At 35.8% G+C, this 23616-nt stretch overlaps 4 protein-coding genes across 5 annotated transcripts; 2 read left to right on the forward strand and 2 right to left on the reverse strand.

Moving 5' to 3' along the window:
* The first annotated feature begins 1830 nt into the window (after positions 1-1830).
* LOC145640586 (DNA repair protein XRCC3 homolog) lies at positions 1831-2631 on the forward strand. Its single transcript, XM_081691838.1, has one exon. It carries the CDS (start codon positions 1831-1833, stop codon positions 2629-2631), a length of 801 nt encoding a protein of 266 aa, XP_081547964.1.
* Positions 2632-4469: 1838 nt separating this feature from the next.
* Positions 4470-6763, reverse strand: LOC145640587 (protein FAR-RED IMPAIRED RESPONSE 1-like). Its single transcript, XM_081691839.1, has 2 exons — positions 5778-6763; positions 4470-5532 (listed from the first exon to the last, which is right to left on the reverse strand). Exons 1-2 carry the CDS (start codon positions 6761-6763, stop codon positions 4470-4472), a joined length of 2049 nt encoding a protein of 682 aa, XP_081547965.1.
* Positions 6764-13054: 6291 nt separating this feature from the next.
* LOC145638236 (uncharacterized) lies at positions 13055-14847 on the forward strand. The gene has a single exon (XM_081689202.1). It carries the CDS (start codon positions 13157-13159, stop codon positions 14429-14431), a length of 1275 nt encoding a protein of 424 aa, XP_081545328.1. The 5' UTR covers positions 13055-13156; the 3' UTR covers positions 14432-14847.
* Positions 14848-15212: 365 nt separating this feature from the next.
* Positions 15213-19830, reverse strand: LOC145638237 (uncharacterized). 2 transcript variants are annotated; one of them, XM_081689203.1, is made up of 6 exons: positions 19629-19824; positions 17053-17206; positions 16256-16324; positions 15921-15996; positions 15752-15816; positions 15213-15628 (listed from the first exon to the last, which is right to left on the reverse strand). In XM_081689203.1, the coding sequence occupies exons 2-6, from the start codon at positions 17185-17187 to the stop codon at positions 15548-15550; spliced, it is 426 nt and encodes a 141-aa protein (XP_081545329.1). In that variant the 5' UTR covers positions 17188-17206; positions 19629-19824; the 3' UTR covers positions 15213-15547. The 2 variants fall into 2 exon arrangements, with proteins under 2 accessions (XP_081545329.1, XP_081545330.1); XM_081689204.1 differs by lacking the exon at positions 16256-16324 and having other exon boundaries at positions 19629-19830.
* Between the last annotated feature and the right edge of the window lie 3786 nt (positions 19831-23616).

Here is a 23616-nt window from a genome sequence, read left to right on the forward strand (position 1 = left end):
ATTTGGATCCCGGGTAGAGGTGTCAAACTCAAACCGAACTGATTTGAACCGATCTGAGCTCAACCAATCCGAAATTCACCCGAAAAATAACCGGAAATTTGACCAGGCAGTCCTGACCGACCCGACCCGCTTGACACGACCCGACCATAACCCAACCCGAAACGGACTTGACCCGAACAAGACATGATGACCCGTAGTGACCCGACTCGAATGACATGACCCGAACTTGACCCGAAACTTGAATTGACCCGACCCAATTTTAACACGCATTGTTTGACCCGAATCAACCCGACCTGAATTGACCCAAATAATAAGAGAATAGGATGAATTGGTGAACTACTTGTTTTAAGGCTTCTTTATTTTCAAAGTAATAGGTACTCACGATTTTTGTGTTTTTTTTTAAACGATTTTGCTTTATTTTTCCAACCTTTATTTTTTTTAAAAAAGAATTTAGTTTTAACTTGGCCCGAATTGACCTACCCGACCCGAGTTGACTCGACTCGACCCGAGTTGACTCGACCCAACCCGAATATGACCCGGCGACGCGAAATTTACCCAAAAATATTGACCCAACCAGAAAAGACCCGACCCAAACTTAACCCAACCCTAAACTTGACATGACGACCCGAACTTGACCCGGAGTGCTGACCTGCATTTGACTGACCCGGCCCGAGTTGACTCGACCCGAATAGGACCCGACGACAAATTGACCCGAAAATTGTGCTTAAATATTGACCCGACCCGAACTTAACCCCACACTTGATCTGACGACCCGAACTTGACCCGAAGTGTTGTCCTGCATTTGACCCTAAACCTGAGTTTGACCGACTCGACCCGAACCCGACCCGAACATTTGCTGACCCGAACTTTAGCAGACCTGAATTGACTCGACTCGAACCCGTCCCGAATGACCTGTTAGATATTAACCTGACCCGATTTTAACTCGATGTCCTTTAACCCGCTTTGAATTTAACTCCACCTTAATTGATTATTGACGTTTATATTCAAGTTCTAATGCTTAATATTTGATCAAAACTTAATAATATCTGTAGGTTAAAAATAACCTTATTCGGATATGAATTTGATCAGCTTGACCAAAATCCAGCCAAACACAAAAAGGAATTGTATTGAAACTGACCATTTAATGAATCAACGGATAACCTTATCTTAATCAAACCGAACTTAACCGAACCAAAATCATCCGAACAGAAATCAACCCGACCCAAATTTGTCTGAACCGAAAGTTAACCGATCTGGGGTTGACCAAACCCATATCCGACCCGGAGTCGATAGACCATGACCCGATTTTGACCCAACAGACCCGACCCGAACAAACCCGACCATAACTCCATCCGAATATCCGAATTGACATCTCTAATCCCGGGTGAACATATTGTTAGGATTGTGACGGGGCTAATGTTTCTTCGATCCATTTCGTTTGGTGTGTGTCTTTTCTCATGATCAATTTGAAACCTTTAGAAAGATTGGTATATCCATTTTCCACTAAAGACATTCTACATAATTGGTCAAAGTCAATCGTCAATTGTCCCGGGTTACAGGGTAAACTTTTACAAAATAATCTAGTATTTAAAAAACAATGGATCGATGCAGGGGATATTTCATCTACTATGGATAATGTTATCTGCTCTTTTACGGGATTATCAACTGCAGTATTGGATATCGAAATCCACGTGGTGAAAAATCTAAACGACATGTAATTTAGTGGGCTGATCGAACGGCTTAGTTGGACAGATTTACGCGTAAATATATAGTTGTGACCAAAAATCTAAACCACAACCCTGTAGTTAGTACCTCATATTTACTTGCAAAATGGACTTAAACCAAAAAATTGTCACCAAATGCGGACGAATAGACTACATGTTAGAAGGTGGTTTACGTGCCGGTGAAGTCACTGAAATCTTTGGGGAAAGCGGAGTAGGGAAGACCCAAATATGTCTTCAACTACTTTTAACTTGTTCGTTGCTACCTGAGAACGGAGGGTTATATGGCTCATCCATCTACATACAAGCATGCCCCGTGTTCCCGGTTAATAGACTGCATCAGATCTGTGCACACTTAACTGAAAAGTATGTGGTTCAGGAGAATCCACTGAGCTTGGTTCATGTTAGGAAGATAGATAGTCCTAATGAAATTTTTCTAGTACTGAACCAAGTGGAGCTTATGGTCTTGGGATCCCATGAAGGTTGCAGGCACACACGAGTCGTTGTGTTGGATTCAATAGCTTATTTGTTCAGGCATGCCCACGACCAAACTTCTAAGGGGTTCGCTGAACGGAAACGGCTACTCGTTGCAGTTGCTAGGAAAATTAAGCAAATTGCGAATAAGTATAACCTTGCGTTTATTGTGGTCAACGAGGTGGCAGATGTATGTGATATTGCGACCAGATCGGAAAGTCCCAATCTAACCTTTACCTCTGGACGGTTAGTTAGATCATCTTTAGGATTGGTATGGGAAGGTTTGATGCCGAACCGAATGTTTATTTCAAGGCAATTCAATCCAAACTCTGAAACATGGTACCGTGATTGGATGGTGCTTAACAGTACGGACACTAATCTCAATGGCCGTCGTTGTGCTTTCAACATCGCGTCTTCAGGTTTGGTGGATTTATGAAAGTTAGAAGGTGGTTAGTATCTCTCATATATATTCTTGAATTTAATTATTTGGCATAACTCACATATGATAGCGCACATCATGGACTTTTAACAAATTATTGTGATTAATATACCACTATAAATTCTGTGAATTCTGTGCATTATATGTCACCACGATCAATTATTGATTTTAAATTGGCGATAATTGTTGCATAGACTTGCATCAACAATACATTATACATGAACAACCCCCACCCTAACTATGATAGATTAAACAAGTAAGCTAAGATGCTCATATATATTAGAGCTGGCGAAACAAATTTTTGAGTTGGGTACTTGGGTATGTTCTTGGCGTTGCATGTGCCGATTTTGGATAATTTATTACATATATCAAAAAGAAAATATTGACTTGTAACACCACAAATTTCTCAAAAAATAGATTATAACACCACAAAATTTAAAAATTTTATTTTTAACACACCAAAAAAAAAAAAAAAAAAAAAAAAGGAATGTCACCTATTATGTTAGGTTCTATTGTCAAGAGAGATTTGGCACATAAACATAAGAGGCCCAGTTTTCAGCAAATAAAGATAAGAGGCCCATTTTCTGGACACAAAACAATTTATCAAAAGTAATTGGGCCCTAATGATTTGGGCCTCGACAACACAAATATCCTTATAGGTCCATTACGATATATTAATTAATTATAATGTTTAAAACATAAACAGCCAAGCTTAAAAACTAAAGCCTCAATCCGATCACAAAATTTGAGGCTAATACAACAGAAGAAAGAAAACGAACACCTAAACCACTGAAAACTAGTGAACACTTCTGAATAGACAGTGCCCCTCCGCAAAACTAGATCACCCTTTTAAAGAAACTCAGCAAGACAAGACAGTAATATACTAGTACACAGTCAGTACAAGGCTGAACAAGGCTGATACAATCTTAACACACGAGTTAACAACCAAACGAGAATTAAGTACTAAGTCAATTGGTGGCAACACAGATTCGAAAAATATAATTATGGACGGAATACCATTAGAACTCCATAGACTTGCTAAACTCTCCTGTATGAATATGGCCACCTTGTTGCTGCAACTCTAAGTCAAAGGGATCGTCCTTGTCAGCAACATTAGAACGCAAGCACCGTCTTTTGGACTGCAACAACAAACAAAAGTTTGAACCATATCAGTCACATAGTTCACATTAAGGGGTTAAAAGTAATTGTACTTGATACGAAATAGGGTCTTAAAAATCCAAATATCTCCTTACGACGTTTGAACCATTGAATGAGGAAGGGTAGAATGTATCCAATATATACTGAGTGGCAGGCTGTACACAAACCGTATCAATACATATCAGTAACACATAGTTCACATTAAGGATAAAAAAAGAATTGTACTTGGAACTTACATCATTGCGTTTCTGGCCTGGCACGTCCTTCTTGTACCCTTTCTCCGCCAATGTTTTATTGCGGCCACCCTTTGGCCTTCCCCTATGCCTTTTGGGTTTAAGTGGATCAAGAATGGTGCAACTGGCAGCAACAACAGGGTCAGCTTCATCTGTGACCAAGTTAGACAGTGCCTTTGGCGGGCGTCCCCTACGCTTCTGTGTTGGCTTGGCTGGTGCTGGTGTTTCTTCAATAACTAGATTGGGAAACACCGCAGTTATGTCCTTGGACTTTGGAGGTCGCCCTCTACGCTTTTTCACTTCAGGAGAATGTTCTATGGGCAGATCAACCGCTGGGAGATCAACAAGATGGTCTACATCATCATTAGCTGAGAGATCAACTGCGGGCTGACTGTTCTCATCAACCAAGTACTCCATCCCAGCACTTTCCTCTACAGAGGCTTGCTAGTAATCCTGAACTTCATCATTTGGTAAATTTTGAACAGAAGACATAGTCACAGCTGCAGCTACTGACTTGGGTTGGGAAGTATCAGGCCCAGTTGGGAAAGCAACAACTTCTTTAAGTGGATTCAGTTCATCTTTCTTCTGTTTAAGCTTCTTAATTTGACCCTTCAATGTTGCAACCCCCTGTAGAACAAGCTGAACAGCTTCATCATCAACCATTGAGGCCAATTCAGAAACTGGCTCAAAGGCATTAAGCATCTTATTACACCGCTTCACTGTCAAAGACACGGAAGGGTCATGATATGGTACTTTAACCCTGGTGTGCCAACGCAGAACGTCCTTACGCCAACGAGTTAGGATATATTTCTCAGGAACCTCAAACACAAGGTTCTGATCCAGAATACGCATACTGTGCTTACACATTATGCCAAATGTCTCAAACTTACGACAGTCACACTCAACCTCTTTTGTAGTAGTGTCGAAGGTAACACGATAAAACCTTCTCCTGTCAGTAAGAACCTCATGACTATGCCCTGGTGGAACTATCCACACCCGATCCTCAAGCAGGTACTGAACAACAGTATCTGATAACCTCCGTTCATCTCGGCAATAGCAATACATCAGCCTAGATAATTCAGTCTGAACCTCTTGAAATTTTGTGTCAGTATACAACCTTTGAAATACCTTCTCCACCTTAAATCCACTTATCAACCTTCTAAGATATTTGGAGCAGTTATCATCAGCATCAACCTCATCTTTCACGCGCTTCGTCATAGCTCGAGTGTATTGCCTTGGGAACTCAAACAGCTTGGTTTTTCGATTTACAAATCCCTCGAAAAAACTGTTTATACTCTTCACTCTCTGCGCAATTTTCATGCCCGCCCAAAAATGCTCCTTCATGAATGAAGGCACCCACATGTGCCTTTCTTCATACAAACCACACAACCATTCATTGCTTTCTAGATCGTACGGCTTAATTGTAGCAGTCCAGCTCCTTTCAAATTCATCAGTCGTGAAACTCTCATACACAACAGATTTGAGCTTGTTCTTAAACTCGTTGTACCTGTTAAAAATGTAGGCCAAATAATATGTGAAAAAGCAAAACAATAAACCTTAAAGATCACATCATATGCCAAATACATCAAATGCAAAATCAAGCTTCAAGTTTCTACAATAAAAGCAAAGAGGTGAGCACTTCAGGAATATCGTAAGGTATTAAAAAAAAAAAAAAAAGTTAAGCCAAACACTTACAAAGGTAATTTCCCCAATTTGTCTGGAATTTTAGAGAGTATATGCCAAATACACCACCTGTGTCTGGTATTAGGCATCAATTCAGCCAAAGGTTTGCGCATCGCGGCAGCTTGATCAGTTAGAAAACCAGCAGGTGCTTTGCCACCCATGCAAGTCAGCCATTGCCGGAAGACCCAACGAAAAGTTTCAGAATCCTCGTGAGAAACAAGTGCACACCCAAGCAATATAGATTGTCCATGATGGTTCACCCCGACAAAATTAAGAAAGGGCAAATCGTACTCGTTAGTGAGGTAGGTAGCATCGAAACAAACTATATCACCAAAGCACTCGTAGGCAGCCCTACTCCGGGCATCAACCCATAAAACATCTTTCAAACGGCCCTCACCATCAACCTTGTTAACATGGTAAAAATTCTGATTATCGACCATCATAAACTCAAAATAGGCCATCATAGCGGCCAAGTCACCGCCTTGCATCTTAGATTTGCGCTCCTTATATACTTCATGCTGTAAATCTTTCACAGTCATAGTCAAGTTTTCTTCCATTTCAGTCCCAAGACAACCATGAATCTTACCAACTGGAACACCCTCCTCATAATAATTAATTAACTTCTTCCTAACATTCGATGTGTAATTCTTCATTCTGTACTCCTTAACCAATTTAGCTTTACCTGGACTTGTTTTGTGTTTATGTTCTAACGCTACAGTCTTAATCTCCCACAAACCCTCCCCATTCAAACTTGCATAAATCCTAGCCTCACACTCGCACTTCTTAGATTTTCTCTTACAACGGCTTAGCTCATCTTCCCTAATTACACCACCAACAACACCACCAGTACCACAAACTTGCATGTTTTTTGCTCTCTTTTTAGCCTCCCTAACTGCCCTCATATCAGGCCTACCCCAACACTCACAACGCCAAGTCATCGCCCTACGTTCCTTTTCTTTGGTGTATGAACCCTGCACCCTGCTTACCCCAAAACCAATCTGCTCGGCATATTCCTTGTAATAAGCTTCAACATCCTGCCATGTTTTAAATACCATTCCCTCCCAGGGGGGTTCCACATAAGACACAACAGTAACCTTGTTACTGGAAACAACAGTGTGGACAGTCTCAACAGTCCTAACCGGCGTTCTATAACAAACTCGGCTACCATCTACACAACCCCCCCCCCCCAACTACTCCCGGGGAAATAGATGGAACCTCCTCAACACACTGCCCATTAGGAGAGCACTCATCATCATAACCACTGATTCCACTCATAATAACAACTTAATTAAAGTAACAGATCAAATACGGCAACAAACTCAATCGGAGTATCCAGTATCTGAGAATTACAACAGGACACATAAATAACAAACTTTAATATATGTTGTCCAAATGGCCAAATGCGCAAAAATACGTGACATAATCAGAGATCGTATACTACAGCTATAATCAAATTATTCATTCCTTCTAATGAAACAGCAAATTAATCAAATAAATCAACATAATCAAATAAAATTAAGTTACTCATATTAATCAAGGCAAATGAGTTACATTTTAATTGACAATGTGAAAAGGCAAACAACTTCAAAGGTTTGACAATTCGGATTCAAATAACCAAAGACAAACACTAACAAAACCTAATAAGTATAACCAAACAGCTAATTACGGAATAATTAGGCAATTACTGTAAATTGCAACAAACCCTAAAAACCCCAGATAATTGAACTAGATCCCCCATTAACACGACCACACAGCCATGGAATTTAACATACATAAGCAGAAGGAGAGAGAATAAATGACGTACACCTTAATTAAGAAGCGGTCGCCACAGATGGGCAACTCATCACCAGCAGGGTTCTTCAAGAGAATGCGGGGAAACCAGCCACGAGAAATTGAGGAAACGACTGTGAGTTGTGACACAAACAGATCGAATTTCATAAATAAATTCAAAAAAAAATTCTAACCATGGTTAACAAGTACAAATAACGGAAAAAAACGGGCGTCAATTCCAGAACAGGGACCACAATTCCTACTGTGAAGGTCCATTCAGCATTTTCGCACATGTGTCAAAGAAAAGTGGGCCAACAACTACGATATAAACAATATTTGTTTATCCCTGAGATTAATGGGGACAAGCTCCATGTAATTAAGCAAGGCTAAACACTACAAGAAAATAACCTTTTCGTAGCAATTATTTTATGCTTTAGTATCGATTGTAATTGCAACAAAATGCTTTTCCAACAAATAGTCATTCGATACAATATCCCCCGTTGCCTTAGCCTATAGTAGTGGTTTTCAATATCGTTGGGGTTGGCCTCAACAATCGATACAAAAAACTACATCCAATCATGGTGATTATTGTAGCGATTATAATCGCTACAAATGTTGAACTATTTTATTCAAAAAAAAAAAAAAATCATACGTATGATGTTTACAAGATTCAAACATGCAACCTTTAACTCTTATATTAAATGTTTCACCAATAAACTATGACATATTTTATGTATTATTTGTTAAAAAATATTTATATATCTAGTGTAGAAAAGGCTTTTCGTATCGATTTTTGGGATTTAGTGGCGATTGTAAATGATGCGATTTCTCATAATTTTATAAATGTGCAAAAATAGTGTGGATATGTATTATTATGTTTTCCGTATCGATTTTATATGGGAAAACCATAACGATTGTAAAATGATACGATTTCCTTAATTATTTCACAAACATGCTTGCATATTGTAGCGAATGTACAATCACTACAAAATAATCGCTACGAAAAGACAATTTTCTTGTAATGAAAAAAATGAGAATCAATTAATGTAATTTATTACATTATGGAAAGTTCGACTCACATAACATTTAGGTTCTCCAATGCACGTATTATTTTTTTTAATAGTCCAATGCACGTATTTGACTTAATTTTTAATTGGCAAAAGCTAACGAACGCCCCGAAGGCGTTGGATAAGGTAACTAAAAGGAGAAATAATATTAATTAGAAATAAACATTAATTACACTGATCGGCGCGTGATTTTGGCATGTATTCCCAAATTAATAATATATTAGAAAATATTTTTAAAGGTTATCCAACGCCCCCCAGGACGTTCATTAGAAATATCCTTTTTAATTTGGTATGGATGAAAATTGGGCAAAAAAAAAAATTACAATTCACTATCTACTTTGGTAACAAAAATCATTCTCTCAATCTATTATATCTAAAAATGTTTTATTTACATTTTATTTTTCTTAACAAATTCTCTACTTTTGTACTCCAAAACAAAAATTACTCCATTGTATCCATAATTTTTTAAATTTTTAATTTAATTATTTTTCTATAGATAAGGGTGAAGTTAAGAAATTTTTATTTTTTTTACAAAAAATAAAGCCAAGATTAAATTTTTTTATAGTAACATTAACTATTTAATTTGATAATGATTAAATATGAACCAAGGGAAAAAAAAAAAAAAAAAAAAAAAAAAAAAAAAAAAAAAAAAAGCAAATAATATTAGAATGTAGGTTGCATTACTGTTGTTTAGAAACTTAAAAAAAAAAAAAAAAACCTAGCCTCTCTTTCCTCTGTTCTCTCTCTAAAACCCTAGTCTCCATTGTTGAATTTTGAAGGGGCTTCCATCGGATTTACCGGTGGAAAGCCCCAATCGTTGCTTCTTTTGTGCCTTTTCTCTTGCTTTAGGTTTATAATAATTCTTCCTCTTCTAGGAGGAATATTTCTCCCTCGAAAGACAGGGTTTTTCTTCCTCTTTAGGAGGATTTGGCTCCTTTGAAAGACCGAGTTTTTCTTCTTTCTTTTGAGGGAGGATTTGCCTTTTTATTTCATGGATTGCTATAGAGTTGTTTTATGGGTAAAATTTTGTGCGGGATTGAAAAAGAGATTAATATTTCGACAACAATCGAACGAATCAGACGGAAATTTTTTGCACGGCTACAACAGATCGATAGACCCCCTCGCCGAAGAAGGCTGTGAATCACAGCGATATGAAAGAGGGTATGAAGAATGTACGATTTGCAACAACGATCGTAGCTATGCTTACAGAATGTTTTTATTTGATTCAATTATTATGTATTTGTTAGATCTAAATCTCTTTGTAAATGTCGTATGACTTATTTATGAATCAATTTTATTTCAAAAAAAAAAAGGTTGTATTACTTCTCTTGTGAAATTAAATAAATAGAAAAAAATTGTTAATCAAAAATAAAGTAATGGTAAATAAAAAAAATGATTTTATTTTTAATATTAATCAATTAATGGACAATGAAAAGTGAAAAAAATAATAATAAATTTTTGATTGAAACTTCCTTTGTGTTTCTTTTATTCATCCATTAGTTTATCACACATTTCAATATGTTCTTTGATCGGCAAATCTTTAGTCTTAGCACTATCAAAAATTATAAAAATTTAAGGCCAGGTGTTAACATGCTAAATCTTAATTATTGTTTTTCTTGCATATTAATATTAACTAGTCTTCTGGCCCGTGCAATGGGTTATTCATATATAAAATTTTGGAACTTTAATCGAAAAAGGGGCTTAAATAGAAGGTGGAAGGGTTAAAATTAAAGAGAGAATAAGAAAAGGTTTAATTAAAGGGGAGAGATGAAGATGAAGAGATGAAGTGTGTATGAAATATGAAGTATAAGTTTAATGAAAGAATTGAAAAAATGATGTAATAAAAAATTAATAGTGTAAGATGACATGTGGCACTATGGTTAGAGAAGTGTAATAGAATGGATAAGGACATGTATCTTTCATAGTTTCTTGGTTATAGTTTTTAAGTATAGAAGTATAGATTCATGATCAAATTTCAAACACTGTAATCAATATTGGTTGGAATTGAATTTGATTTCAGTTGTTGCCACTTGTTAAATAAAGGGTTTGGGCTGCACCCGCAATAAAGAGACAAATATGTTCAAAGAGGTCATCCCAAAACCATATGACAATAGGATAAATAACGCTTTAGCTTTTCAAATCTTTTTTCAAACTTACACGTTTTTTTTTTTTTATTAAGTTTACACTTCAAGAGCCTACAACGTGACACAAATTTATCAAGTTAAAATCTCACCTACTCCTTGTTTTCAAGTGGAATAGTAAACATCGGGTGTGGAGCAGTTTATACTTCATTCATACTTCAAGCTTAATGACCTCATATGTGTGTGTGTGTGGGGGGGGGGGGGATGATAGAGAATATAAACTAATCTCTAAATTCAACCATTAGTTAAATCTTCTGGTTGATAGGCTTCTTTAACTTGGCATAAGAGACAAATTCATAGTTTGGTACCTTTAATAGTTTGAATATATTGAGTGAGTACATCAGGCTAACTTAATTAGATTTCCAAGTGAGGGGGTGAAAAAATGTGCTCTGGTCCATAAAATATCAAATGTGACAAAATTATAATGACCTTACATTGGTGGGATTATAAATTTAATTATTTATATATGAGCATAATAGATTTCAGCAGAAAATATAACTAAAAAGAACATGACCTTAAAGATCAATAATATTAAATCACAAATAACACAGTAATACACGACAATAAACAATCCATATAAAAATGAAGAGTGCAAAACTAACTTCATTTTTATTACTCTTCATTTTTATTTATGTACCCTAATTTGACATTGGCATTATTTACACACACCGCTCTAACTAATGTTTTTACTTTATAAATAAAATAACTAGTACCTTTGGTTTTTTTTGTTGTGTTTTTTTATTTTATTTTATTTTTATTTTTATTGTATCATGGGGAATTTCACGCTTGTCAATGCACTACTTTAGTTATTAATATTTACAATTATACTTTTGTAAAAACTAAAAAAAAAAATGATATTTGAAAAGTAGATTTCAAGACGAATCTAAATGGTGGTCATCAATGAAGATTAAGTGAATAGTATAAAATTCCTTATGGTGCAAAATAATCATATGGGTACTTGTTATATTCATTTCAATGTATAGTTTTCAAATCTTAAATTTTCGAAACTTGTCTTTGTTGATAATTAAAGATATTAGGAGTCAAATGGTATGCATTAATAAACATATGGATCAAACTAGAACGGTAGGAGTGCACATAGTTTAAGAAAAATATAGGTTAGGGTTGTAAGCTCTAATAAAACAATGCAAGTGGACAATTTTTTTACAATACTACTCCCTCCGTTTTTAATACTTGCTCCACTTTTTTTTTTTTTTTTCTCTTACCTAGGGCTTGTTCACATGAACTGAACTGAGCTGAGCTGAACTGAACTGAGGAGCTGAACTGATCTGAGCTGAAATGAATATTTTATGAGAGAGGGAAATTAAGAGCTGAACTGAACTGAACTGATTGGAGCTGAACTGAAATGAAATTAAGTAAATGTGAACAGACCCTTAGTAAACCCACCATTAATCATATTTTATTAACTCCATGTTCCTCCTTCTCCAATTCTCTCCACTACTTTTGTTTTTTTACAATTTTTTATTTTTCCACTTACCCCACTACCTCCCTATTTTATTACTTACTCCAATTTCTCATAAAACTCCACGCATAGAGAAATGGAGTAAGTATTTATACACGGAGAGAGTAGAATAAAATACAGTATAATTAGTATGATAGAGAAATACTCTCTCCGTTTTAAAATACTTGCTCCACTTTCCTTTTCCGGTCGTTTTTAAATACTTGCCCCATTTCCTTTTATGGAAAGATTTTATAATATTTAATTCATTTCTAACACTTAGTGGACCCAACATAATACTCTCTCTCCTCCTATTCTTCCACTACTTTTGCTTTTTACAATTTTTTATTTTCTCAACTACCCCACTACTTCCATATTTTATTACTTTATCTAATTTCTCCTAAAAACTCCGCGCATTGAGAAATGAAGCAAGTATTTAAAAACAAAGGGAGTAATAATAATAATAATAATAATAATAATAATAATAATAATAATAATAAAAAGTAGCATAAGTGGGGTTGGTAGGAGAAAAAATAATAAAATACTACATCTATTTCATATTATTTAGAACGATTAGACATTTTATATCCAAACTTTATGTTAAATCAATAATTCATTGCATATAATATGAATTAAAGGGTACTATTTGTAAAAGTTGAGTTACTAGGAAAGATAATTAATACAATAAAATAATAGTGTAATTAAAATATTACTTTAAATGATACTTGTATTAATTTAGAAAGCATGACAAAATCACGTGTCGAATGATGTAATTAATGATAAGCGAGCTTTTGCCTTATTATAAAACGACCATAAAAGAAAAGTATTGCAATTATTACGAAGAGTAGAGAATTCCATTTCTAATTTCTTCTTATCTTTTACACTCCCAATTCACTTAATAAAAACTGCATCACTACTACTGTTTGTAATAAAAATTACTCTGAAATTATATCCTAAATTATTTTTGATTTTCCCATTTTCATTTCATTCATTTTCTCTCTCCTCTTGAAAAAGATGGACCTCCATCAACACAACCACCACCATAGCGACCCCACCACCGCACCAACCACCACAACCACCATTCCAAATCCAAATCTGAACCCGAATAGGGCAGAAGCAGAGCGTCTTCTTGGTATAGCTGAGAAGCTCCTTCAGACCCGAGATCTAACCGGGTCACGAGAATTCGCCCTTCTTGCCCAGGAAACCGAACCCCTTCTCGAAGGATCCGACCAGATCTTGGCTATTACCGATGTATTACTTGCGTCGGAACATCGAGTAGTTAACAACCGTCACTACGATTGGTATGGCATCCTTCAAATCAATCGTCAATCTCTTTCATCCGACCCTGATCTTCTCAAGAAGAATTATCGCCGTCTCGCTCTCCTCCTCCACCCCGACAAGAACCGTTACCCTCTTGCGGACTCTGCATTTAAGCTAGTCGCGGATGCGTGGGCTCTTCTTTCGGATCATTCCAGGCGGGGGCTTTACGACCACGAGCTCAACGTCTACGAGAAGGTCGAGCTCCCCCGTGGTGGGGTTGGGGCCGAGAAGGATAAATTGCCCGTTAGAAGGAGCCCACGCGGAGGAGTCGCAGGGGGCGGCGATGAATCAGGATTCAACTCATCCGATCCATCGCCGCCACCTGCCGCCCCGCATACTGCCTCGGGGAAGAAACAAAATCCCCGAGGCAGTACCGTGGGCGCAGGACGGGGTGGGGGAGCAACGGGCAGGACTACCAATTTTTGGACAGCCTGCCCGTATTGCTATGTTCTGTATGAATTTCCGAGAGCTTACGAAGACTGCTGTCTTCGATGCCAGAATTGCGAGCGAGCTTATCATGCCACGGTAATAAATTCACTCCCACCAATGGTGCCCGGAAAAGAGGCGTATTATTGTTGTTGGGGGTTCTTCCCGTTAGGGTTCTCGCTCGAGACTACGACTAAGGGGAAGAAGAAGGTTGGGTCTAATCAAGATGGTTTGAACAATGTGAATGTGAACAATAATGGCAGTAATAATAATGGTAATAATAACAGCAATAATCCGAATTCGGGTTTTCCGAATTGGATGCCTGCAGGCATGTTTACAACGCCTGCCCCGCCTCAAGGAGGCGGGGCAGCTATGAATATGAATGTGCCTGTTGGTGGTATTGATATATCAGATGGCAGTGCTTCTGCTGGTTTGGGTAATAACAATAATGTATCAGCAGGGTTTCCGACTGTGCCACCAGGGATGGGCACTCAGTCAGCCAAGAAGCGCGGCCGCCCCCGGAAGAATCCATTGCCTGCGTAGGATTGTGGTGGTTGGGATTAGTTGTGGAATTTGGGTGGTCAGACAATGTAGGATGATGGCTAATGATTCTATGGAAATTATTTAGATGATTGCGAAAATGCGAAAATTAGCACTTCTAAAGGTGGGATGCATTGATGGGGAAGAAGTGAAGAATTTTGAAGTTGAAGCAGGTGTTATTGTTGGTGTTTTTTTTTTTATCTGGTAGTGTAGATTAAAATTTAGATGTATCAGTAGTTTGTACTTTGTAGAACTAACTCACATAATCACAGTTATTTATGCTGTACCTTTGTAGTGAATATGTAATCTAGGGCTTTCCCCTAGTTTGGGGGGTTGATGTATTTATGTTTATTTACAGCATTTTGTTCCTTCTCAGAAAAAATTGAAAGCTGAAAATAGACATGTTCTTTCTAGTTTTATCCGTTTACATCTTCTGTTATACTCCTGCTCTATAGTGTACTACTCGTATGTAGTACAGTGCATCATTAGTTCATTACTGGTATGTATCTAGGTTGTATTTTTTCCAAAGGAAAGCATTTTGAACTGAATTTTGTTTTCGACGGAAATAATGTGTTAATCAGACTCCATAATTCTTTGTGATCTTTATTGAGAGTTAAATGTCTTAATAAGTTGAGGAAAAGGAGGCGAAGGGATGGAAGATTGGAAGGGAGGAGAGGAAGATTCGGGATAGAGAGGAAATTGTGGCATTTTTATCATGCACAAGACTATATTTTCCAGGTTTAACCTACAGAAATCAACTATATCCTTCAACAAACCAGAAAAAGGAAAATGAGAAAATCAACTTTCTTGCAACTTTGTACTATTCATTTCAATCTCTTTCTCTATTTTTTTTTTTTTTAAAATAAAAATTCAAATCAGTTACAAATCTCACAGGAGCACCAGGTATATCCAAGCAGCATCAACTAATCAATTAGTGTTTGTTATATCAATCAAGTTAGCATCCTCACAGTAGCTTCATCCATCTGCAACCACGGCACCCTCAAAACGTTGCAATGTTAATAATCATACGTAGTAGACTTCAACACACAAATATTCATCAGAGAGGAGGTCATGCATAGAGCGTTTCTCTTGTCTCTAGAAATGCAGACCCATCTTTTATTATTGAGGTAGATTATCCGATCTTGGTTTTGTGTATCCGAGACTCGTTAACTTCTCTAGCAGCTTCTTCTCAGCACCAATCTACAAGTTAAAATTTTCTTTTAAGATCAAACCGTTTAAAATTTAATATTACATCATACAATATAACTTCGTCAACAAAAATGAGGCAGTTAAAAATTAAAATTTAAATGAAGCGCAGGAAACCTCTAGCAATGGGTTACCCTTCGGGAGATTGCAAGCCAATATAATATTCAACCCAGTCCGAAGCACTACAATCCATCATATTAACAAGGTCAGAGAGGCTCATTTATTTATGAATTAACAAAAATTTTAGACATAAAAATACAAAATCAGAGCGAAAAGAGCATAATACCTAACCGACGAGCAATGCCAACACCAGTATTATCAGAAGTGCCCCCAAGTATTGAAGTCACGCTCACGGTATTGTTCTGCATGCCATATTGGAATTCAGATGGCAGCAAAGTCAACAAGGCTATGATGAAAAAAAAGGTGATAAACACGAACAGGAAGGATCCTCATACAAAGACTACCATGTAAGCAAGCTTGCAATATCAAATTTTGTAACAAGAGCTCTTGCTGATGTTTATACATACATACACTCTATGGCGGAACAGAATTAAAAAAAAAAAGAAAGAAAAAAAAAAAAAAAAAGAAAATCATAGATTTAACTCAATGTTTGTTGCTTACCGGTCTTGTCAGGCCAGCGGCATGAAGATGCCCGAGTTTAGCAGAGATGCAGCCAATCCATGCATAAATCTAAATAAAACCATAATGTATTTAGCAAGGCAAACAGTATTTCAAGAGACAATTTAACAATCTGGAGTAGAAGCCTAAGGGCGCTTAACAGGGTTTGCAGATATTTATATCAGCAATGGTTAATCAAACACATGGAAGTAAGTATACCAAACAGCCATGTCAAAGCCCAAATATAGTTTTTATTGGCAAACAGTGTCAAAAATGCATATTGTTTGAATCTACATAGAAAAGAAGATTGAATGTAGATGTCAACACTCAACACAAACCTTAAAAGGTGAAGATGAAAGCCACAACAGAATTTAAAGCAGTTTGGCAACAAAAAGCCTTTTAGTCACGAAGAAAGGATGTACTAAGATCGACTGGCTATAAAAAGTTGTGTTTTTGGATGCCTCAGGGTCAGAAAGATTGGCTAGGTTATACAGCCATATCTCTACAACTGTGATCACAGTACAGACCCTGAGTCCGTGACAAACATAGGGATATCCTATACCCAAGCTTCATATGACTGATAAGAGGCACTCGCCAAAGTTGCCACTTCAATGAAGACCCTGCCTCTTATGGCTTGGAACTCAAGAACATTAAGCAAGACCAGGCCAAACTTACCGTTGAGGCCTCAAAGTCAATGTATTGTAAGTGACTTGTAGTATTAGGAAAGAGACAGTAAAACCTAATACGTGGTAAATATAAACCAATAAAGCACAGAATTACAACTAAACAAATCTAACTACCTGTTTGTTAAAGCGCATTATCTGAAAATGAACAGGTGTCTCATCTACTACATCTGAAAAGCACGTGATTTCCACACCGCTATCTTTGTTAATAGGATCCTGACAAGATGTCTCTACCATTTCTGACCGATCCATCACCACAATTGACAAGTATCTGTAGATGTCATGATACTTAAACTAAACGTTATAATGAATAAGACATCCCAGTATCCCACATCATGTTCTTTTTATTCCTTGAAACCAGACAAATGCAAGAGCACATGAATTGGACAAAAAGTACTTTTAACACCAACCAATAAGTCAATAAAAAAAAGCATTTAAGGCATATAGCAGATTAAGAGATATGTTCTGTGTTCTAAGTTTCTAACTAATGGGAAGCAACTAATGGTCTAATCACTAAGTTTTAGCTCTCAAAGACTTCATCCTAAAAGTAAATGTAAGGAATTGGGGCTCCTAAATTGTGCAATCAACAAGTACAAGAATGCGGAAATAACAGACAGGAACAAGTACAATAAGAGACACAAGTAGATTTTACATGGAAACACAAGAACCAGTGAGAAAATCCACCAAGCTACAACACGACTTCAAATAATGTGTAAGACATGATTAACAAGGCTTGGAGATCTCTCAATCTAAGCTAATCACTCAAGCCGATATGATGATGACTTGCAAGTTACAACGCTCTCAAGATCACCTTTGATCCCACTAACGGACCAAAGTCAACTATTCCCCACACTCACATGTTGTCTATTTTTGGGTTTTCTCCATCATTTACAATGAGTCAATGACATACAACATCTATAAGACTAAAACCTAGTAATATTAGTAAACAAACTCCGATAAAAGCAATAACTTGTATATTTTCTAAGTTATGTCTTATTAATTTAAAATTTATAAGATAACTTCCTAAGCCATGATGTTGCCCAAATTGTAGAGATTTCCTAACAAAATTCCCTTTTTGTCCATGTATCACAGCAAATTTGCTCACTTGCTACTTCTTGTCTCATGGGCTCAATGCAGTGCCACTTGTCATCATTCATCACATGGGCCCAATAAGAGCAAATGATAGCGCGAGAACCTTAACAACTATCATACAATCACGCCACACAAACCTAAAATTATCACCAATCTAACATGAAATTGGTCATGAAAACAACTGCAGTTCATTACCATGTTAGTTTAACAGCGAAACCACCATAGTTGCTAACATCAGCATGAGACTCATTCTTGAAGCAGACAATTGGTACTGCAGCAGAAAATGCCAATAAGGAAAACCCAATAATCGAATATTGAGAAAACCTTAGGTAAAATTAGACGTACTAGGGAAATTGGAGAACAGAGAGAAAGTTTAAAGGCAGAGGATAGTATGAGGAAGACGAGGAGCAGCTATTGTTTGTAATGCTGCAGTGTCCTCTGTCTCCTCACTCTTCAGGATGGTGGAAGGACAGAGACAGGGAGAAGAGAGGGTCAGAGGGAGGTTGTTGCAAGGATTATTTTCTTCTTTTGGTCACATTGGGGCATATTAGCATGTACTTTGCTCCTTACTTCTCCAAATTAACATATGTAGCAATTAACCTGGTTCACAAACAATTGAATTCACTCAAATCTTTGTTTCTTCTCCAATTCTTGTTATACAACACCGATTTCTTGAAGTTTGCTTTTTTTTTTTAATGGGTGGGAATTTGGGAATGGAACATAAGGGAAGAATGTTTTCCAATCAATGCAGAACATTTCTCCTTCCTGCACTCCCAACCCCCACCACCACCCCAAACTTTCACACTGGTTGTACCGTGTAAGACTTGTTAACTTCTAGCTACACAACTCTATAATATCATTACATGCTAATTGCCATACATGAACATGGCCAACCAATAAAGCCAACTATTCTGCCCACAGCTTCAATCTCGACGAATTAAATTCCCATTCTCAACGAGCTATGACCTCGAAAACTTCCCATGTCTTCATCAAGCTTTTTTTAACTAACAACCACTGGACACAAGGAATTACAGCTCGCCCACATCCCTTATCCCAATATAATGAATATCAAACTTTGCATTTTGTTATTTTCACTCAATCGACAGCAAATTCTTTATAAATCACAGATTCAAGTAAATGGTTATGCTACTAATCTAACCACCAGTCCACCACGATAAACAATACAGTATCAATTATAAACTTCCAATCAATAAGCCCTTGCTTTGAAAAACCAATTGAATAACTTGAAACTAAATAACTAATTCCATAAGAAATCCTACATAATTTCATTATCATAAAGCAAATAATTAATACTAATTACCCTTTTCCTAATCTTGCATAATAGTACTAAACCCATCAATAATTACCTAACAAAAAGAAAAATTAGCAATCAATCAATCAAACCTTACAACATAATGACGCTGATGCTTAATCATGCCAAATGTAATGAAAATTGGTCCAAATTGTACAGTCAATTTACTGAGTCTACATTTGAAATTTGAGAAAACTTACAAGCACATAATTGTATGAATTAAAGAGCTAAAAATAGTGGCATATCAATAAAATAAAATAAAATAAACAAAAAAACGGCGATTATTTACCTGATGAGTGAATGAGTTGAATTTCTGGAAAAGTTGAAATGTGACACAAATCAATTTGGGGGAATGAGGAAAAAGGAAGGAGGAAGCGTTAGGAGAAGCACGATTTGGCTGTTTGGTTTGGCACTTGTGTTATGATATGACGCCCTCGAGCCTCGATCAAGGTAATTAAACTGGTATACCAACTCGGACCTTTAAGCGGTTAAGTGAACTATATAGAACTAAAATGAATTGTTTACGAAGAGAACGGAGCTGAATTGAAATTAAGTTGAACAGAGCAGGGCCTATAATACTCGGATATTTTCACTTGAAATCATCTTTTTTTTTCTTTTTTTTTTTTGGAAACAAAAATCTTCTAAATTAGTCGGGCCCTATTCACTCTTCATTACAATAATTTTCAGTAAAAAATAATTTCAATTATGTAAAAATCAATAATTTTAAAGAAGAAATATAAAAAAGAATCAGTAAAAATAATTTTAATTCAGCAAAATTAATTTCATTTCAGTATTAATTTCTTTCAAAAAAAAAATGTAAAGTGAACGGGGCCTAAGTAGGATATACTCCTTCCTTTTTTTAGATACTAAATCCACTTTTCTTTTTCGGCCGTTTTTAAATACTTGCTTCATTTCATTATTTGGAAAGGTTTTACATTATTTAATTCATTACTTTCACCTAGTGGACCCAACATAAATCATATTTTACTAATTTCATATTTTCTCTTCTACAATTCTTTTCACTACTTTTGCTTTTTACAATTTTTTATTCTTCCACCTAACCCACTACCTTTATATTTGGGTTTTTCTAAGCTATACCCCTAAGGTAGTCGAGTTTCTAAGGTATACTCATGCTTTTTCAAGTTTCTAAGCCGTGCCCTTCAACTGTTTATCAATACTAAAATGTACCCTTTTTAGTTGTTTAAAAGTTAATTGATAGTGTGATTTCGTGGCTTCATTTTTCGTTATTAGGGTTGTGGTGTGTAAGATTTCTTTCTCCTATTATTTCCTTTCCTTTTATCATTTTTTTGTTAAACTTATAGTTAACTTTAGGTGACATGGAAGTCCCAAGGAGGGTACCATTCATTAATGGTAGTGAGTTGAGGGGCACAACTTGGAATTTTAAAAAAACGTGGGTACACCTTAGAAACTCGACTACCTTAGGGGCATAACTTAGAAAAATCCTTTATATTTTATTACTTTTTCCAATTTCTCCTAAAATTTCGCGCATAGAGAAATAGAACAAATATTTAAAAACGGAGGGCTTAATACTATAATATGTGTTAATATTTTTTTATTTTATTTTATTTTTAAAGAGTATACAGAGATAAACTAGCTCACAAAATGACCAAAAGACATGGGTAGTCAATTAGTCATTACACGTTGACAGTTGATAATAGTATATTGTACGGAGTAATATATTGTGAACCAGGAGCAACTGAGCAAGATTAGATAGGTGATGAAGAATATTCAAACACAATTGACGAGTGATGCTTGAACAAGATCGATGGTAATGGTAATAACGCTAAACATTCATTCAAATTTTTAACATTTTAAAGCAATTCCTACAATTAGATGATCATCAACTATATCAGTTAATTAAAATATATATATACTCTCTGTGTTCTAAATAATCGGTAGGTCGACACAGATAAACTATAGTCAAAGTTAGATATATGAATAGTAAAAAAAAAAAAAAAAAAATCCAACGTCTTAACTATTTTAGGACGATAGGGGTTGGAGGCGATAGACTAATATTCATTATTCAATGCATGAGATCAGATCAAATCTCATCATCGACATCACTTGCAGTTGTGGTTCTCTTTATACTGAAGGGATGTCTAAAGGCTACAGCAATGAGCAATCCACTAATTATTGCTATTGAGAAAGTGAAATAAACATATCAATATATCATATCAATTATACTATACCCTTCAATATCAATGTTATGATAGAATTGCGTAATAGTGTTTTATGACTACCAATTAATACGTAATATTTAGGGATGGCAATGGGTCGGATTTGGACAGGATCCGACTGGATCCAGATCCAAATCCTTTTTATACCCAAAATCCAGATCCGATCCGGATCCGCCGGGTATGAAAAAGTGGGATCCATATCCATATCCGTTGGATCCTACAACGGATCTTGTACATTTCACTGATTTTAAATAACAAACTAGCGTTTTTTTAAAAAAAATATATAACTAAGTAAGTTAAGTACCAACTAACTTCAACTTATAGTAACAATTATACTGATAAGATAAAAAAAAATGACAAGAAAAAAAAAAAAAAAAAAAAAAAAAAAAAACATGAGAAGAACAGTGAGCAGTAAAGGAGCTCCACTCTTTCTTGAAATTAGTATGAACAATAATGAAACAAAAAGTCTCATTATAACATGTTGTGAGTTAAGGCTACAGTTTTAAAATAAAAAATTATTAAAAACAGGTAAACGGATCTGGATAGGGGTATTTTGGTTAGACCCGTATCCAGATCCGTTTTTAAGGACAGGATCCGGATCCGACCCGGATCCGCCGGGTCTAAATTTTAAAGATCCATGTCCATGAATGGATACACAGATTCGGGTCGGATACGGATCCATTGCCATCCCTAGTAGTATTTTATGCACGGTAACTTGATTACATTTCTCTTTAATTAATTTCCATTACAAATAAAAGGGGCTCACAATTTCTTAATTTCCATTACAAATAAAAGGGGCTCACAATTTCTTACATTTCATTTAAATTTTTGGAAACTTGAAATTACAGAGTATTAAATACTATTTCCTTTCAATTTTTCAATCAATAAATAATAACCAAACTTTAAGAGCTTGATTGACATTTTTTTTTAAAACTATAAATAAAAAACAGGATTCAAGAAAAGATGTTTCCACTTTTTAATTTGTTGTTAGTTTTCAAAATTATCATGATTTGAATATGTTTAAATAATTTTTTATTCATTATGTAACATATATCATATGATTTTAAAAAGCCAAAAAACAAAAAACCACAACGATGCCAAACGAACCCTAAATTATCACTTAATTAATATGGGACTAAGAGCCTGTTTTGATCAAATTAATTTCAGTTCAGTTCAGTTAACCTCTAAAAAGTTCAGTTCAGTTTAGCTCTAATAAGTTCAGTTCAGTTCAACTCAGTTCAGTCAATGAGAATTGAACAAGCCCTAAGGATCAATTCACATTTATGAACTGAACTGATTGGAGCTGAATTGAACTGAACTAAACTAATTGGAGCTGAACTGAGTAAATCGAGCTGAAATGAATATTTTACGAGAGACGGAAATTAGAAGCTGAATTGAACTGATTCAAGCTGAACTGATCGATTAGAGTTGAACTGAACTGAATTGAACTATAATTAAGCTGAAGTGCATGAACAGGCCCTACGCAGTGGCGGAGCCAACAAATTTCAGTAAGGGGGGCAATTATAATAAAACAATATGTTAGTTGCACGATTTGAACCCTTAACATCTTGCCATCTATTTAATGACAAAAATCAACTCCTACACACTTAACTTATGATATTTGTTAGCATAATTTAATTTTATCATGAGCCAAGGGGGAGCCTAAGGCCCCCACCAGCCCCCTTAGGCTCCGTCATTGGGACTAAGTGAGCATTTATTTCTTTCTTTAAAAAAAGTGAGCATTTATTTCGATCTCATTAATAAGGGTCTGCTCCGATTTACTTAAGTAGAAATGAACTAAAATGAATATTTTATGAGAGAAGAAAATTAAGAAATGAACTGAATTGAACTTATTGGAGATGAACTGAACTAAACTAAACTAATCTGAATTGAACTGAACTAAACCAAAAATAAGTTGAAGAGAACATGCGTAAGTTCCATACGAAATACAATAACTTTTACTAGTAAAAAATTTAAATGATCAAACTAATGGGTCTCATACTCTCATTTATCCCATATTGATTAAGCTCGCCCTATTTTTTATGTTTATACTATCATCCATTTTTCCCTACCATTCAT

Source organism: Chenopodium album, chromosome 7, assembly GCF_948465745.1.
Source record: "Chenopodium album chromosome 7, dcCheAlbu1.1, whole genome shotgun sequence".
Classification (NCBI taxonomy): Eukaryota; Viridiplantae; Streptophyta; class Magnoliopsida; order Caryophyllales; family Amaranthaceae; genus Chenopodium; species Chenopodium album.

Coding starts and splice junctions, on each gene's coding strand:
- LOC145640587 (XM_081691839.1), bottom strand. CDS start 6,763: ATGGTATTTAAAACATGGCAGGATGTTGAAGCTTATTACAAGGAATAT. Junction 5,533..5,777: donor ATGCCTAATACCAGACACAG/GTGGTGTATTTG, acceptor CATTTTTAACAG/GTACAACGAGTTTAAGAACA.
- LOC145640586 (XM_081691838.1), top strand. CDS start 1,831: ATGGACTTAAACCAAAAAATTGTCACCAAATGCGGACGAATAGACTAC.
- LOC145638236 (XM_081689202.1), top strand. CDS start 13,157: ATGGACCTCCATCAACACAACCACCACCATAGCGACCCCACCACCGCA.
- LOC145638237 (XM_081689203.1), bottom strand. CDS start 17,187: ATGGATCGGTCAGAAATGGTAGAGACATCTTGTCAGGATCCTATTAAC. Junction 16,325..17,052: donor TAATGCGCTTTAACAAACAG/GTAGTTAGATTT, acceptor GGTTTTATTTAG/ATTTATGCATGGATTGGCTG. Junction 15,629..15,751: donor AGGGTAACCCATTGCTAGAG/GTTTCCTGCGCT, acceptor TTTAACTTGTAG/ATTGGTGCTGAGAAGAAGCT.